The 15,130-nt window shown below is 44.4% G+C and overlaps 1 protein-coding gene across 3 annotated transcripts in view; it reads right to left on the bottom strand.

The window, feature by feature from the left end:
• Positions 1 to 293: 293 nt before the first annotated feature.
• E2F3 (E2F transcription factor 3) overlaps positions 294 to 15,130 on the bottom strand; it is a 74,191-nt gene continuing 59,354 nt past the window's right edge. For all 3 annotated transcript variants that reach the window (XM_088024137.1, XM_028107379.2, XM_088024138.1), the window contains exons 2-7: positions 12,505 to 12,616; positions 11,061 to 11,280; positions 9,628 to 9,786; positions 6,512 to 6,626; positions 5,055 to 5,190; positions 294 to 3,921 (exon numbers count right to left, since the gene is read on the bottom strand). In XM_088024137.1, coding sequence (XP_087880263.1) covers positions 3,659 to 3,921; positions 5,055 to 5,190; positions 6,512 to 6,626; positions 9,628 to 9,786; positions 11,061 to 11,280; positions 12,505 to 12,616 — 1,005 coding nt within the window. In that variant the 3' untranslated portion in view covers positions 294 to 3,658. The remainder of the gene's footprint in view (positions 3,922 to 5,054; positions 5,191 to 6,511; positions 6,627 to 9,627; positions 9,787 to 11,060; positions 11,281 to 12,504; positions 12,617 to 15,130) is intronic.

The raw sequence follows: 15,130 nt of genomic DNA, 5'->3' as shown, positions 1-15,130 counted from the left end.
TCATTATGAAAAATAAAACTGGACTTGCCACGTGGTGTAAAAACCCTTCCAGATCTGAAAGTGGTTTTTGCCGCTGGTCAGAGGCGTGGCAAATTCTTCTGCTTCTCAAAGTGCCGAGTACACCACAGGTGCTCGACAAATATCTGGCCAGTGTTCCTGAAGTCCCATTTAAAGGGCAGGGCATGTGATGTTCTTGAACTTTGGGGCCACCTTTCCCCGTGTTAAAGCACGTCTTTAAGAATGAAGTTAATACAGAAATGTAAGATACTATGAAGGAAAGCCATTTACAAGTCTGAACTCTTAAAAAAAATCATTTTATTGATCCTTTACCATACAAAATTTATTCAAATTACACCCATTTGAAGTGGTAAGATCACAACTAGAGAACAGGTTACCCTGTAACAAATCTATTTACAAAATCCATCATAAAAGCTTTTTTTTTTTACATTATATTACATATTTTCTTTTTTAAACTAGCATACAACACAAAGCTAAACCGATTAGTAGTTTGCCTACTCCCAATTTTGGGAGAAATACTTCCTTTTGACAAAAATCACGTACCCCGTAGGAAAAGAAATTCCCACAATCTGACAATTGCCACCTGACTCACTCTGCAAGCCATGTTCCTTCAAATCCCCCCACACACAGGCTGTCATGCACGCATCTGAGTTCTTACTTACTTTCTTTTCTTCCTGAAAGCTAAAGCTTTAAATACTGCGGTTTTATTTACAGATCTACACTTGAAAACAACAAAAACGGAAATAAGAACCACAACCACAACAACAACAACAACAAATAAACAGAAACAAAATAGAACACTCTTAAAAAATTACAAACCAGCTAGAAAATATTCTGGCAGTGTTTACAAATTAATTGCTATTTTTTTTTCTTGTACAAAATCGCTAGATAATGAAAGTGTGGAGGAGACTACAATCAACTTAAATAAAACGATCGCTATGCACAGATCTGTACATATGAACACACACCTAACACTGTTTGACAGCTCATGTGTTGCCCTTTATACACTTTTTATTTTGTAAGGCTCACGCAGTCATAATTCGCACACTTGTAACTTTTAGCCATTTCATGTGTGAGCGTTAATAGCAGCAACTCAATGGTACCAGAAAACCTGCATACTTAGTACGTAAAGTAACACAAATACTGTAGTACTAACCCACTTTGTGTGCCAGATACTATGTCAGAAAGAAAAAATGGGCAATGCAAGCAGAACACAGCATGGACAGCTAACTCAGGGACACCAAGCTCAGCCCACTAACTGGAAAAATCTTATGCATGAAGGAACTTTTAAGACTTATTAGTATTCCTTTCGTTTTCAAAACAATAAATACGGCATCATTACATTACGAAAAGGCTTAAGGAGAAAGCCAACAGAACACACAACCACCTAGCCAGGTGAGCGCTCAGTCTTTAGACTTTGGAAACAAAATCAGCTTTGTGCAGCTGATAAAGAGAATCATGACAAAGCCGGAAACAGAGGCAGCCAACCAGATGAGATAAATATGGGAAATGGGCAAAAGCTTGGCATAAATGGTTTCCCGTACAGGAAAAAACCCCACAGTGCATTTCCAGTAGGCACTTGACACAAAGCTCCCCTCTCCCTCCCCCACCCCAATGCTTCATCACAGACCACACTGCTGTTTGTACCAAAGCCAGTGTGTGTGAGGGAGGAGGCTGGGGACGGAGGCCGAAGAAGAAAAAGAGGGATAATGTGCACCTTTGTTTTCCTTCCCAAACATACACCCACGCACACCCACACAAATAGTTTAAAGTGCTGGTGTCATTGGTTTTGACCCTACCACCACTTTGCATATTGTGGAAATCTACCTTGAATCAACTGGCTGGGGCTTTCGTGGTTTTCTTTTTGTTTTGTTTTGTTTTTGTTTCGTTTTGTGTTTTTCCTAAGGGATATTTTCGATTCCATTAAACACACAAATCGAGTGCTACTGTGTCAGGCACATAGCATTTCAATTTAACTGTTTCGTTTGGAGGTTTTTTTTTTTTTTTTAACCGGACTCCCTCATTCCCGCCGTCTTCAGGATCCAAGCAATGGACCTGAGGTACCATGCCACACGCCCAGCGGGAGAAGGGTACCTCTCCCCAGAGCCAATGGGAAAGCCATTCTTGGACCTAACTGGTAGGATTTGCAGCTGACACGAAGCCTCCAGCTGGGGGACACCATTCCTGAAGAGTAAAGCGGGACACGCCCTGGCATTCTATCACTTCTCCTTCCATGTAATGACTTCCCTTGGTCCAACTTACTCCTTCATAGAGGAAGGGGAATGGGTTCTGGGCCAGGACGATGGCAGCCCCCGATGCAGGGGGAACGCCCTGTTCTCACCAGCTTTTAAGTAAATGCCACTGACACAGTGGGGATGTCTTTGTCCCCAGAGGCCTCTCCATCCGACCCCCATCCTGAGAAGTGGTCTCCCTGAGTGCAGAGTAAGAGAGCCCTTGCCCCAGTCACAGGGCCAGGAAGCCCAAGGACGGAGGGATCCACACCTGCTGCTCCTTGGGACTGCTATGTCATCTGACCTGGTTCTCCTCTCAAATGGGCCACCCGTGTCTGTGAGCGAGCGAGCGAGCGAGCCCCAGGACTGACTTGCTCCACGCTCCCCACCCTGGGAAAGGAAGCAAGATGGGGCAATGCTTCTTGCAGAGGCTGTTAAACCTTAGATCACACACGTTTAGATGCTCTGATCAGTAGAGGTCCTCTACCTCTGCTTAAATAATATGAATTAGCAAAAACCGTTTCAAAGTAAACAATTAAATTGAAATGGTGCTGGGTGCCACAGGAATGCTTAAATGGCAGCTTAAAAAAAAAAAGGCAAAAACAATCCACAGAAAACTCCTAAGTAAGCATTTGCTACAAATCAACTTTAAACTTACAAATACGTTGGGGGCAAGGGAGTGGGAGTAGTTAATGGAGACAGGAAAATCCACAACAGCTTCGAGTGGCAGATCTACCGTTCTTCTGTATCTGCAACAAATATTGGAAAACAGGTTCTTCATCCGAAAGGCTGTGCAGGTTCTCTTGACCTCCTAGCGGTACACAAGGTCTGTAGCTTACACTGAATTATGACAGTAATTTAAATATTCCTAAGAAGAGCTGAAGAAATCCATTTCATACTTTTGCATGACTTCAAGTTTACAGTTCCTGCCGTTCCATTCCATATGAGCAGACCCCAAAGACATGCATTCCTCGGAGAAGGCACGGCTTGAAATGCTATTAAGGAAGATTGCTGTTTTCGAGTGGGCCAGGTGGCCAGACCCCATTCTACAGCCCATCCGACAGGCACAGCAAGCCAGTCCGGGAGGGAGGGAAGAAAAATATGGGTGAGAGACACCTGATTGCACATTTTCTCACTTGCTGACTCATCCAGGAGATTTTGGAGCCTGGGGCATAGCAGGGCTTTCCCAAGGGAGCCTGCGACTGTGCGTTTAGACAAAAAAAAAAAAAAAAAAAAAAAAAATTTTTTTTTTAATTCATTAAAATGTCAGCTTTGTTCTGAAGTTTGTAGTTTACTTCATGATACTATCTCGGAGGAAGAAGGTAGGAAGGGACAACACTGCATGACAGATGTTCTGGTTCCATAATAAAAAAATATTGGTTTATAAGGGGAGGTCACACAAAGCGTAATCAACTACACATGAAGTCTTCCACCAGTGGGAGCTTTTCCAAATCATAAGCATCAAAGAGATCGCTGATGCCTTCTTCCTCCCCAAGGCTTAGGAGATAGTCTTCTTGGAGCAGGGGAGGCAGTAAGTTCACAAATGGTCCTTCTAGGTTGGAAGGAATTTGGTCCTCAGTCTGCTGTAAGAGGTTGGCTGGGGAGGCCAAAGGAGAAAGGTTTGCCATAGAAATCGAACAATCGCTATGTCCTGAGTTGGTTGAAGCCAAGTCTGAAAGGAGAAAGAAAAAAAAAAAAATTGGAGGAAACCAAAAAGTAAGTTAGGATAAAAATCAAATCAACTTGTTGGAAGACTATGCACGCTGCTGTTATAAAAGCATGTACCCTCTGCTAAGGATGATCAGATGCCACTACGATCCAGCCTGTCTTGTGCTAACTGTTCACCGAGACTGGCAGCTTTTCTCTGTTCTGGTCTAACTCACTCAACTTTTGAGATGCCTACTGTTAGCAAACAAGAATACAAATGGTTTCCAAGATTAGAGACTAACAAGTTCGAACACTTCTCTCTGCTATCAGCTAGTCAATATTTAAGGAAAACAAAACAAAACAAAACACATACTGAAAAGGTGGCTTCCTCGTAGGGACTCACTGATTTTAACTTAAGTCTTGTTTGAACAACTTTTTAAAGATACTTCTTAAAAATGCACGTAATAAGACATGTCCGCTTTGAATGTCTACAGTGAAAAAAGTGATCTTTCTTTTTCCCATCTGAGGTGCTGTGGCAATTATAAATGCTCAGTATTACCAATCAGACCTGATTCACCTAAATCGCTCTAATTCTTGCTGCTATATTGGGAGACAGTAGGGGGAAAGATTAAATACATATCCCCAGTCTGAAACCGAAAAAAGGGGGAAGAACTTAGATATTCCTGGGCTTTTCCTCCCATATCTTGTCCCCATCACCCTGGGGGGTTGGGGAAAGGAGCAGAAATTAAGTTATAACTTCTTTGACAAAAGCCTCTTTGCTCCGAACTTGTTCCCTTTCGCTAGCATGATCTCCGCAGCATCATGAGAAGGTGTGTGGCCAAGTGGAGCTGATGATTCACCCAGAGAGCTCACAGTTTCAGTCCGCACCTTAGCTGGCTTTCAAAACATTTTAAGGGAAGCAGTTTCTGCCCATAGCGAAAGCCTAAGGGGCTCCATTCGTGGGCAGAGAAGTCATTGGCTCAAAATCATGATTTTATTCTGTAACTAGTCAGAATGCCTTAAAAAAAAAAGTTACCTTAATAACTTTTAATAACAGAAGTTTTTGTTTCTTGCCTAGGCATGTGGTTCCCACAATGGATCCTTCTGGTCACCTTCATTTTTAAAACAGTTTCCAAATAACAAAAGTGGAATTTTTACCTTTGGAAGGGGGTTTCGGGATATTCCCATTGTGGTCTTGGTTGTTTGTTTTCATTGGACTGTGTGTTTCTGTCTCTTCTGGACACAAATAAACCTCAATGGGCCCTTGGGTACTTGCCAAATGTATTTGTAGGCTCTATCAACAGAAGAAGCGAGAAAAGTTCAAACTAAGAAATGAGAGCTATAGTAATTTTCATCTAGAAACAGGAAGGGTAATTTTCATTGTTCATTTTGCTTCTTCACTGGTAGCCGCTCCCCCTGCCCCCCCATCAACAGATGACTGTCATCCTCTAGAGGAGGGGCCAGTAAACAGTAGCCTGAGGGCCAAATCCAGTCCATCAACTGGCTTTGTAAATAAAGTTTTATTGGCATAGAACCATGCCCGGTCCCACTGTTTACAGATTGCCTCTGGCTGTTTTTTTTTTTTCTTCTCACGCTCTAATGGCAACTGTTGTATAGTTGAGTAGTCCCAACAGAGACTTATGGCTCACAAAGCCAAAAATATTTACTCTCTGGTCCTTTAAAGAAAAAGTTTGCTGACCCCTGCCCAAGAGGAGGTGAACTGTGTTCTTTAAATATATTCCTTCTATGCAAACTATGAAAAGGTCCTTTAAGTGTTCTAAATGCAGTATTTCCATGCTGCTATCCCTTTACGGCGGGGCGTTTTTATGTGAACTTTAATAACCACTGGATGAATAGTATTCTTAAGTGCTAGGAGCAGAGTTTAATAAGAGAATGCAGCACACTAACATCTAAAATTCTTCTTCATCTGGGTCATAGAGCTATTATTATCATTTAGGTGAGAACTCTACCCTAGATGGGAGCTTGCAAATCTCACTTTTTATTTCCTATGCATTTCCTTTTTGCTACATTTCTTTATCTTATAGCTATGGTCCAGGCCTATATTAGCAAAGATTGTCGGAAACCAATCACAAAAATATATTCCCTCCTTTCTTATAATATTCTAGTCTACCAATTGAGCCAAAGTTGTATGTGATTTCTTAAAAGTAAACATGTTCTAAAAGATAAATTCTTAAAGTGTGCTAAGATAAGTTAGGGAGATACTTTTTTTTTTTTTAAGTTAGGGAGATACTCTAATAAAACGTTTATGTCTCTATTCCTAGTGGGGATCATATCCAGGGCAATCAACATAAAATTCCCCAACGGTTCAAATCAATCAGAACCACCAGATACCAAATTGTGAGCAAGAAAAAGTACCAGAGGGACAGGGCACCATACCCTGAGTTCAATGCCCCATGATGTTAAAATTAGACTTTTGGGACACTCAATACGTATTGAACTGTTGAAATGTTTTTGAAGTTCAGGTTAAGTAAAATGGATGGGAAAGAACTATGGAGTGTTAAGGAGGATACATGCTTTGACCACATGTCAATGATTCTTTAACTCAGGCATTGCAAAAAGATCTCTGCAGGTGAACAAAGACGTTATCTCCTTACCTCTATTGGGTCAGGCACTTCAAGTCTTGTTTCTGGAGGGGCTTTGACAACTATAACAGTTTGGTCTTTAAGGCCACTAATTTTTCGAATATCTTGATATGTAACGTAAGCTAACGTAGTGAGTGTTAAGGAATGTAACCATTAGAAGACTGACAGAACAGATGCATGGAAACATTTTCAAGTATTTTATGACCTGTAAGAATATACTGGTCTCTCTGTCTCAATTTTTTTTTGTTTTAAGATTTTATTATTTGACAGAGAGAGACACAGCCAGAGAGGGAACACAAGCAGGGGGAGTGGGAGAGGGAGAAGCAGGCCTCCCGCAGAGCAGGGAGCCCGACGCGGGGCTCGATCCCAGGACCCCAGGATCATAATCTGAGCCGAAGGCAGAGGCCTAATGACCGAGCCATCCAGGCGCCCCTCTCTGTCTCACTCTTTAAATATATGGGATCTCTTGTGAATCTTCTTTTCTGGTTGATATTCTAAACAATAAGACAAATGCACGGCGTTCTCCTACCCATTTCTAAAAAAGTCCATGGCGATTTAAAATGTTAAACACAGAAACAGAATAGCTAAACTATCAAAATAAAACCAAAACCCAGTTTGGTCAGGTTCTAGCCAAGTTCCTCTGGAGCATGGACATTCTGTGAACTTTGGTGAAGTGTTCTGTCACTCAAATTGAATGATGGCAGACCCCAATTTACAGAAGAAAAAAAAAAGTAAGCTCTATTGCTCATATATTTTTTGGAACTCCAGTAACTTCTATCTGCTGCTTGACCATTCGCAAATGTCAGTAGCCACGCACATGAACGCATGCGTAGCAAACAGATATATTGGTGGAAGAACTAACTCAGAAGATGGGTCAGGCAGATAGCTGGTTTTCTTAAGGGCACCTGGGCTGGTTGTGATTGTATACTGCCTACCTATAAAAGAGTCGTTATTTGTCTGTTAGAAAAATTAGCCTTTGTATATTACTATCAATATTTCAGTGTTCACAAGGAGGGAATGCAGCTTCCAAGTGCTCTGCAACCTGAATCAATTTGAGAAACACTGTAGCGGGAAAAGAGTGAAAGAGTATTTTAGTACCCTTGGTCATGACTTCTGAGCACTGAGCGATTCTTTTAAGTGCCCTGGCAGCCGAAGCTAAGAGGATATCATGAAAGAATATGGTACTTATTACATGATAAAAAGTATTCATGCAAGCTTGCCTGGAGAGACAAGTTTTTACTTGGCACTAAAAGAGCTCACATAGCTCTCTTATAAGAGTCACGTAGCTCTCTTCTGTAAGGGACACGGGGTAACATAATTAATGTACAATGTCTTTAGTCTGTTGCGTTTTTTATGTTAGCCCACAAAAAATGCCTAGGCTAAAACAGCAAATCACATGACTCAATGAAGGCCTTTCTGAAGATAATATAATATTAGCAAATAGAGTCTGTGATCTAACACGTTTAATACAGAAATAGGGTCTAGAGAGTCAGGAGGAAATGATGTCTCTTAGAACAGTGGCTTTTAATTAGAAATTGAAGGAAGCTATGAACCTACTGTGCAGATAAAAAAGCACATTCACGCCAAATATGTATATACTTTTAGGGGCATCTACTGCAGACTATCTTCTTTACATCTTAATGGTTGAGACAAGAGCTAATTCAGTGCTGAGCTTGACAGGACAGCTCATGCAAGAGTCCGGGTCTTAGGTCACCATGTATCGCATCAAGGAAGCCAACTGTTGCCTTCATACGAGACTTGACAGTTCTGAGTTTTTACTGAGAACACGGGGAAAGTGATAACCAGGTACTTACCCCACAGCCCACTGTCAAAAAGCTACGTGACAAGAACTTATTAAAATAAAAACTCATCTACAGTTACTCAACCTGCTGCAGGAAGGAAAATTTCAACACATTTGTGAACAAGCTGTACCACATTCGGAACTGAATGGCGAATTGAAAAAAATTGTGCAAACACATTTTCTAATCTTCCAAACTTTAGAGTACTTCCACTGTGGCTCCCTCCTGAATTTGTTTTTTTGGGTTAGCAGCTCCCTGCAAGGAAGCTTCCAGTTTCCACAGCAAAGGCCCTAGAGAAAGCTAATGTCAGCGACTCTGCTGTAAGCTGCACGTTCCAGACAGCTGCCAATCGTCCTCCATGGGGCTCCCAGCTAAAGAGTGAATGAAACAGCCCGACTAGAGCTATTCTTGTCTCTTCCCCTGTAAACCCACTCTGGCTGGCTGCCACTGGGGTTCAAATCACCACACCTCTTCTCCACCTCACTAATCATCAGCGGACAAGATCAATCCTGTGGTCAATAGAAAATGAGCAATCGCAGTTTCAAAAAACTGCCCGAATTGGGAAATGAATGTCCCCATACCCTCCAAGGGAAAAGGTAATGTGGAACAATCAGAAGTGGGGAACACAAATTAGAGATAGGATGTCTTAAAATATTGGCTTTGTCTTCTATGCATAACTGAGAACATTGCAAGACCTTCTTGTCAACACAATGAAGTCATCTTTCTCCCTTTTTGTCGGGAGTGAGTTGATGAACAGTGAGTTTTCCTGTGATGGCCAAAAGACTGTCAGCCAGTTGACAAGAACTGGCTTTTAAAAATTTTTATTTCCAAGGACCAATGTCTGTAAATGAATGGATAGACGGAGACGTCTTAGGCCTGGGCCGCGGTGGGGGTGGGGGGTGCTTCGGAAATCAGTTTCTGGTGTTGTCCATCAGCAATAATGCATGGTAGAGGTTACAGAATGATTTTTCTAGACTCTTCATTCCTTCAGCTATAGCTCAGACAGATTCAACAAATTCCAATTGCTCCAATATCTGATGAAAAGAAAATAGAATGTGAGAACCCCAACGGTGACAGTGAACGCCCACCAAAAATCTGGGGAGACAGAGAGGGAGCTGCTGGATGATGTCATTAATATTAACGCTGACACCTCACCTATCTTAGAATAGTGCTTCCTTACGCACTGCGTGTATCTGCATGTCCCAAACCACACGTGAATGACATGCGTTAACCCGAGTAAAATTCTACCTGGGCGTAAGCGTCAGTGTGTGAACACTGGGTGTGTTCTAGAAGGCACTAACCCCCAAGGAACAGGTGCACAAAGGATATCTTTGATTCTCTGAATCTTCGGTTAGCAGTTTGAGGTCCAGGGTGCAGCTTTGGATCAGTTCATCTAATTTCTTCTCCTCCTGGCTGAGCTCGGTCACTTCCTTGGACAGGCCTTGACACTGGGCCAGCATGCCCCCATCCTCAGACAGACTGCAGCCCCTAGAAACCCAAACACAGACTCTTCGTGGCTGCTCGGGGGGCCAAGGGGGCGAGGGTGCAAGGGAGGGACAGTGAGAAATGGTCCTTTTGAGTAACATGTCCTCTCTTGACACAGGAGGTCACACTGCTTGTTAGCCAAGCGTCAAAATCAGAACATTTATACATTTGTATATATTTTTTGTCTACACAGTCCTTCACCTTTCACACCATAGAAATTTAAGTGTGTGGAGGGGAACCCCGAAAAAACCCCCACACTGTTATTTTCAGGTTTCTTTCCTCCAGAGGAGGGTTGTTTTTTCAGAAGGCTCAAATTCAAAGGGCGAAAGGTGGAGTTCCCGCCTGTCACATGCCTCCCGGGAGGAAAGAGAGAGAAAGAGGGGGAATACAAAAGGATAGAGAGGCATGGAAAGAGAGAAAAGTGTGAAAGAAAAGATGAAGCGTGGTTCAAAATTCAACGAAATATCATTTGGGAGGCACAAAAGACCTAGGCAGTTTCTGAGGGTCTTCTACCAACCACCGAAAAGGAAAAGGTTAAGGGAACAGATGTGTGTGCTGTATGCAAGAACAAAGACCAATACCCAACAGGTTTCTAGAAACCACAGGCCTAAATGGGTCACTGAATCGTCACAAAATTCCCCAAAAGTACAAAAAGTTACCCGCACTCATCTCCTGTTTGAGGGAGTCTGTTTTCAAAGCCACCCTCTAACAGACTTGTTCTTTCCCACAACACTTTCATGGTCCCTTCTAAAATACTGGCTGTTGGGATGCTCCGTCCGTAATTCACAAACGAGATTAACCACACACTGAATCACACGTGTGGTGACGTGTTATCATCCCTGCTTTCCAGGAGGAACTGAGGCCTCTAAGTCTTGCCTCCATTTACCCAGAAAGCGAGCTGACCTGCCGTCAGAGCCACGGATGAAGCTACGTGGTGATGGGGCACCTACACGGATGTGTTCATACACAGCCGGAGTTCATTGCCAAAGCCCTGTTAGGATCAAGCCGAAAACATGTGCCCGCATCCTTTAGATCACACACACGGCCTCACGGCTGCAGATGAATAACATCCTACTTGACATCTGCAGGGCCCCCCTGCCCCGAAATCCCGGGATCTCCTTGACTGAGGCTAATCAAATGTCTCTGACAGCATCTAGAGGGTAAAGAGACATTGAACTTTGGGCTGAGGAGCCGAGGGGCAGCAGGGAGGAGATCACGGAAGTGGAGTGCGGGCGTGATTGTGAAATCTGGGGCTGGGGGTCGTGGCTTGTACTCACATCCACTGCACGTTGTTTTTCGACTTCTTCTTAATGAGGTGGATGCCTTCCAGCACGTTGGTGATGTCGTAGATTCTCCTCTTTTGCACCTTTAGCACCTCCGCCGCCTTGTTCAAATCCAAGACCCCGTCAGGGGACTGGCTCAGGAGCTGAATGAACTTCTTGGTGAGCAGACCAAGGGATGTGTCATACCGTGTTTTTTCTGAGGGAGATTTTGGAGCTTAAAGAAAAACAAAAGCCGAGCGGGTGGGGGGGGGATAGGGGGAAAGGTAAAGAAATGAAGGGTTTCTTTGCAGGTAGGCAAGCCCTCTTTCCCGTTGCAGCCCAAGTATTAGCGTCCAAGCGAAGCCGCTGTTGTTGTTCTCGGTAAGTTACAGAAAGCTATGAAGTGGCTTTATTAGAAAAGGAAGGGACAGTACAAATTCCTGTTTGATGAAAGCATTTTCCTGTGAATTTCTCAGTAGTTTCTACTTTGCCTCACCCTCCTCCCTGAGTCTAGTGAGGTATCCCACACATCGTAGGTGCTCAACGTTATCTGTTGAATGAATGAAAACATGCTACGGTCTCTGAGCACCAGCATGTGGGGAGCCCAACCCAATGGGGCCGGGGCTGCGAATCTCTCCTGCGTTTCGTGACGGGGGCTCAGACAGACCCCTCGCAACTGGCTTTGCAGGCTCCATGGTCTGTGTGTGTCTGTGACTTAGTCACCAGCTTTTCAGGGAATGCTTCATTTGGATGAAGAATACCTAAACAGTCTTTCCACCGACTCGCCCCATCCCTCTTGCATGTTATGCCCTCATTCAATACCGTATTTATTCTGTCGTGCGGGTGTGTATCACACAGGGTTTGTGGAAGGCCTGATCCGTAAACTCCACAAAAGGGGCGAACAAAGTCTAATTTAGCGTCTATGTTAAATGCCAGAGACATAAAGGACTATTCTGCTGTTTCCAACCTACTTCTCTCTCTCTCTCTCTCTCCCCAAAGAAACAAAAGGTGGGAAGGAAAACGAGCTGCAATGTAGGAGTTTCGGTCAATTTGGACACTGCCTCAGGCGGAGCTAGAGATTGGGGCCGGTGTAGACCTGACCGACTCTGGCACAGTTCTATGTGCAGTTAGCCCGGTCTCAAAAGTAATGTCCATTAAGGGAAGTTAAAATTAAATTTGATTACAGAATGGTGCCAGAGAGCTTGTACACTGGGTGAAAAAGGACACCGCGCACATTTAAAGAAGCCTCCCCCTGAGTCAGTATCCAGGCACCGAAGGGGCTCTACACCCTTTGGGGGGTGTCTGCAGACACTGCGTTTATTTTCTGGCTAGGAACAGAAAGAGATGAAAAAGGACCCAACAGGCCACAATTATCCACACCTTGGCATTCTCTCAGCCACGAGCTTTGAATGGGGGGAAGCCCACACCGGGGAGAATACGAGATGGAAGGGATCCTTACTTTTTGGACTATCTGGACTCCGCAGGGCGGCTCTTCCTTTGCCCTTGGGGGTTTTTAAGCCATCCGAGAGGTACTGATGACCGCTTTCTCCTAGCTCCAGCCGTCGCTTTGCCTGCAATGTGAAAGGACGATCGGTCGTCACTGGCCACGCGGGCAGTCACAAGCTGTGGGGCTGTTTGGGGGCTGGCCCTGCCAAAGGCTGCGGGCACGTGCCAACTCCCGGCACCTCTGCTCTGCCTCACTCAGGGCCCCTGTCATGCCCTCCGGCCAGATGCTGGATCTGGAGGCTGGGCTGGCGCGGAAACTCTCTTCACCTGCCACGGATTACCCATCTAGGCTCAGACGGACCCCATCCACTGGTCCTGCAGGATCAGGCCTGGGGGCCACATTGTTTACTCCTTCGTTGATTCGACATATGTGCCAGGCATGGGGTGAGACAGTCAGACCACAGCAGGCAGCATGGAACGTAAATTCGCTTTTCCCTTGGGACACTTCGCCGCCTACCTTCATCTCTGACCCGGGTTGGATCTCTTTCCTTGTGCCCCCCAAACACTGTGTGTTTACATGCATGATAACACTTATTGGATTGAAGGGTTATTTTACTTATCTGTTTCTCATTTCCTTTAAGGCAGGGACTGTTTCCCATTTATCTTTATATACCTAGTGCTTGGCATAGAGCCTGGCTTTCTGTAGGTATTCAATTACTCTCGCTCTCTATATATTTATATTCAACGAAAGAGTGATTAAACAGCAACGCAGCTAGTCACAGACTGCAAATGGTCATTCATCAGAACAACAAATATTGTAAATGCTCAATCTTGGGCTTCAACTAGTATCACTGTCTCCATTTTTGCATCAAACCTGGCAAATGAGAAGTCTTCATCCAAGTTTCTTCTTCTTCCTTTTTTTTTTTTTTGGAGGGGGAGAGGGGCAGAGGGAGAGAATCTTAAGGAGGCTCCACGCCCAGTGCAGAGCCCAACTCGGGGCTCGATCTCAGAGACCCCGAGATCACAACCTGAGCCACAATCAAGAGTCGGACGCTTAACCGACTGAGCCACCCAGGTGCCCCTTCATCCAAGTTTTTCATTTAATTTAATTTTACTTAAAAAATACCTACTTAGTGTCTATGGACTGGGCTTAGGGAACAGAGGTAAAGCAAGATGGGGAAGAGTGTCTGCCTCCTTAGCGCGTAGAGTCCAAGAGAGGAGACAGATAACTAAGTAATTGTTGTGTACCAACTAACTGTATGCTGGGATGGGTGTTCAGACAGGAATGGCACCCAACTAGACACCCCGCATGGCCCTGTGTCTTCAGGCTCATCTGAAGACACATTCTTGTAATGAGGAGACACACAATTTCACGGTAACCCCTCATGACACAGAAACAGAAGGAATAACTTATCAGCTGATGACAGACATGCAGCTTCTCTATAAAAAGTTATCAGCGAATCTTGCTCTGTTCGCTCCAGAAGCCCCTTTAGCCACATGTGGCCCATCTGAATCAACATGAGCTCCAAGTATAAAATACACAATGGAGGTTGAAAACTCAGCACTGAAAAGGGTAAAGGATCTCACCAATAGTTTTTAAACACAGATTACATGTCAAAATGATACTATTTTGCCTTTATGAAATGTGATTAAATCAGGTAGTATTAAAATTATTATTTTACCTGTTTCCATATATATATATATGTATATATGTATATATATATATATTTTACCATGTGGCTTAAATTTGTGGCACACGTGATCTTTCTGTTGGGCAATGCTGGGCTGTACTTCACTCTAAAGGCCTAGGAATGACATTTGGCAACTTTCTTAAATTCATTTTCCCCTCCCAAAGATTCTGTCAAATCCTTGTGTGAGCCTGTTGTTTTAGTTGGCCCAGCAACCATTCCCTCTTCCTGAGGCAAAAGCTCCCTCCTTGTTTTTGGGGGAGCACCGCTCCCAGGTGCTAGCCCAAGTGCGTTGTGCCCCTAGGTGACCCGGGCCTGGCTGATCTTTTGTTCCACCCTCCTCCTCCCTCACAGTGGCTGCAGTGAGGGGCCTATGACCAAAGGGGGGTAAACAAAGGCCAACCCCAGGGATTTTTATGGAGCTACTGCCAAGAAGGGGTGGGCCTTCCCAGGAAGGCTGACGTTAGCCAGAAGCCATCCGAGAATGGAGGGTCCACAGGGGCAAGTGGAGTGGAGAAATGGAGAGAGAGGGTCTGAGGCCGTCCTTCAAAACTCGGAATCAGGTCATACGCTGGGGGCAACGGTTGGTCTTTGCCCCAGATTTCTCTGTTGCATCAGCCCATAACATCTCCTTTTTGCTTAAAGCTCTTTGAGTTAGGGAAATGGAAGTGTGGTGTTGCAAGTGACAGCTTGTGGAACGGGCTGAGTCAAGCTGAGCCTTGGTGCAATGGGGAGCTGGCAAGCCTCGTTCAAGAGTGGCAGAGTGAGCGGGTCACTTCGTGGGGCCTTCAGGAAATTATTGCGGATAAGCTTCATTTGAGGCTTGCCTGAAAGTCGAGAGGGGGACAGCTTTGCTATGGAGGCCTTTTCTTTCCATCGAAAGTAATCCAAGAGATACAGAGCTGTGTCCCCTCCATGCGAAGGTCCCCAGAAGGAAGCCAAATGGGAAAA

This window comes from Eumetopias jubatus, unplaced genomic scaffold, assembly GCF_037043125.1.
Source record: "Eumetopias jubatus isolate StellerSeaLion01/CBP00866 unplaced genomic scaffold, mEumJub1_p1.0 scaffold_6, whole genome shotgun sequence".
In the NCBI taxonomy this organism is placed as follows: Eukaryota; Metazoa; Chordata; class Mammalia; order Carnivora; family Otariidae; genus Eumetopias; species Eumetopias jubatus.
This window is presented reverse-complemented; position numbering and strand designations above follow the sequence as displayed.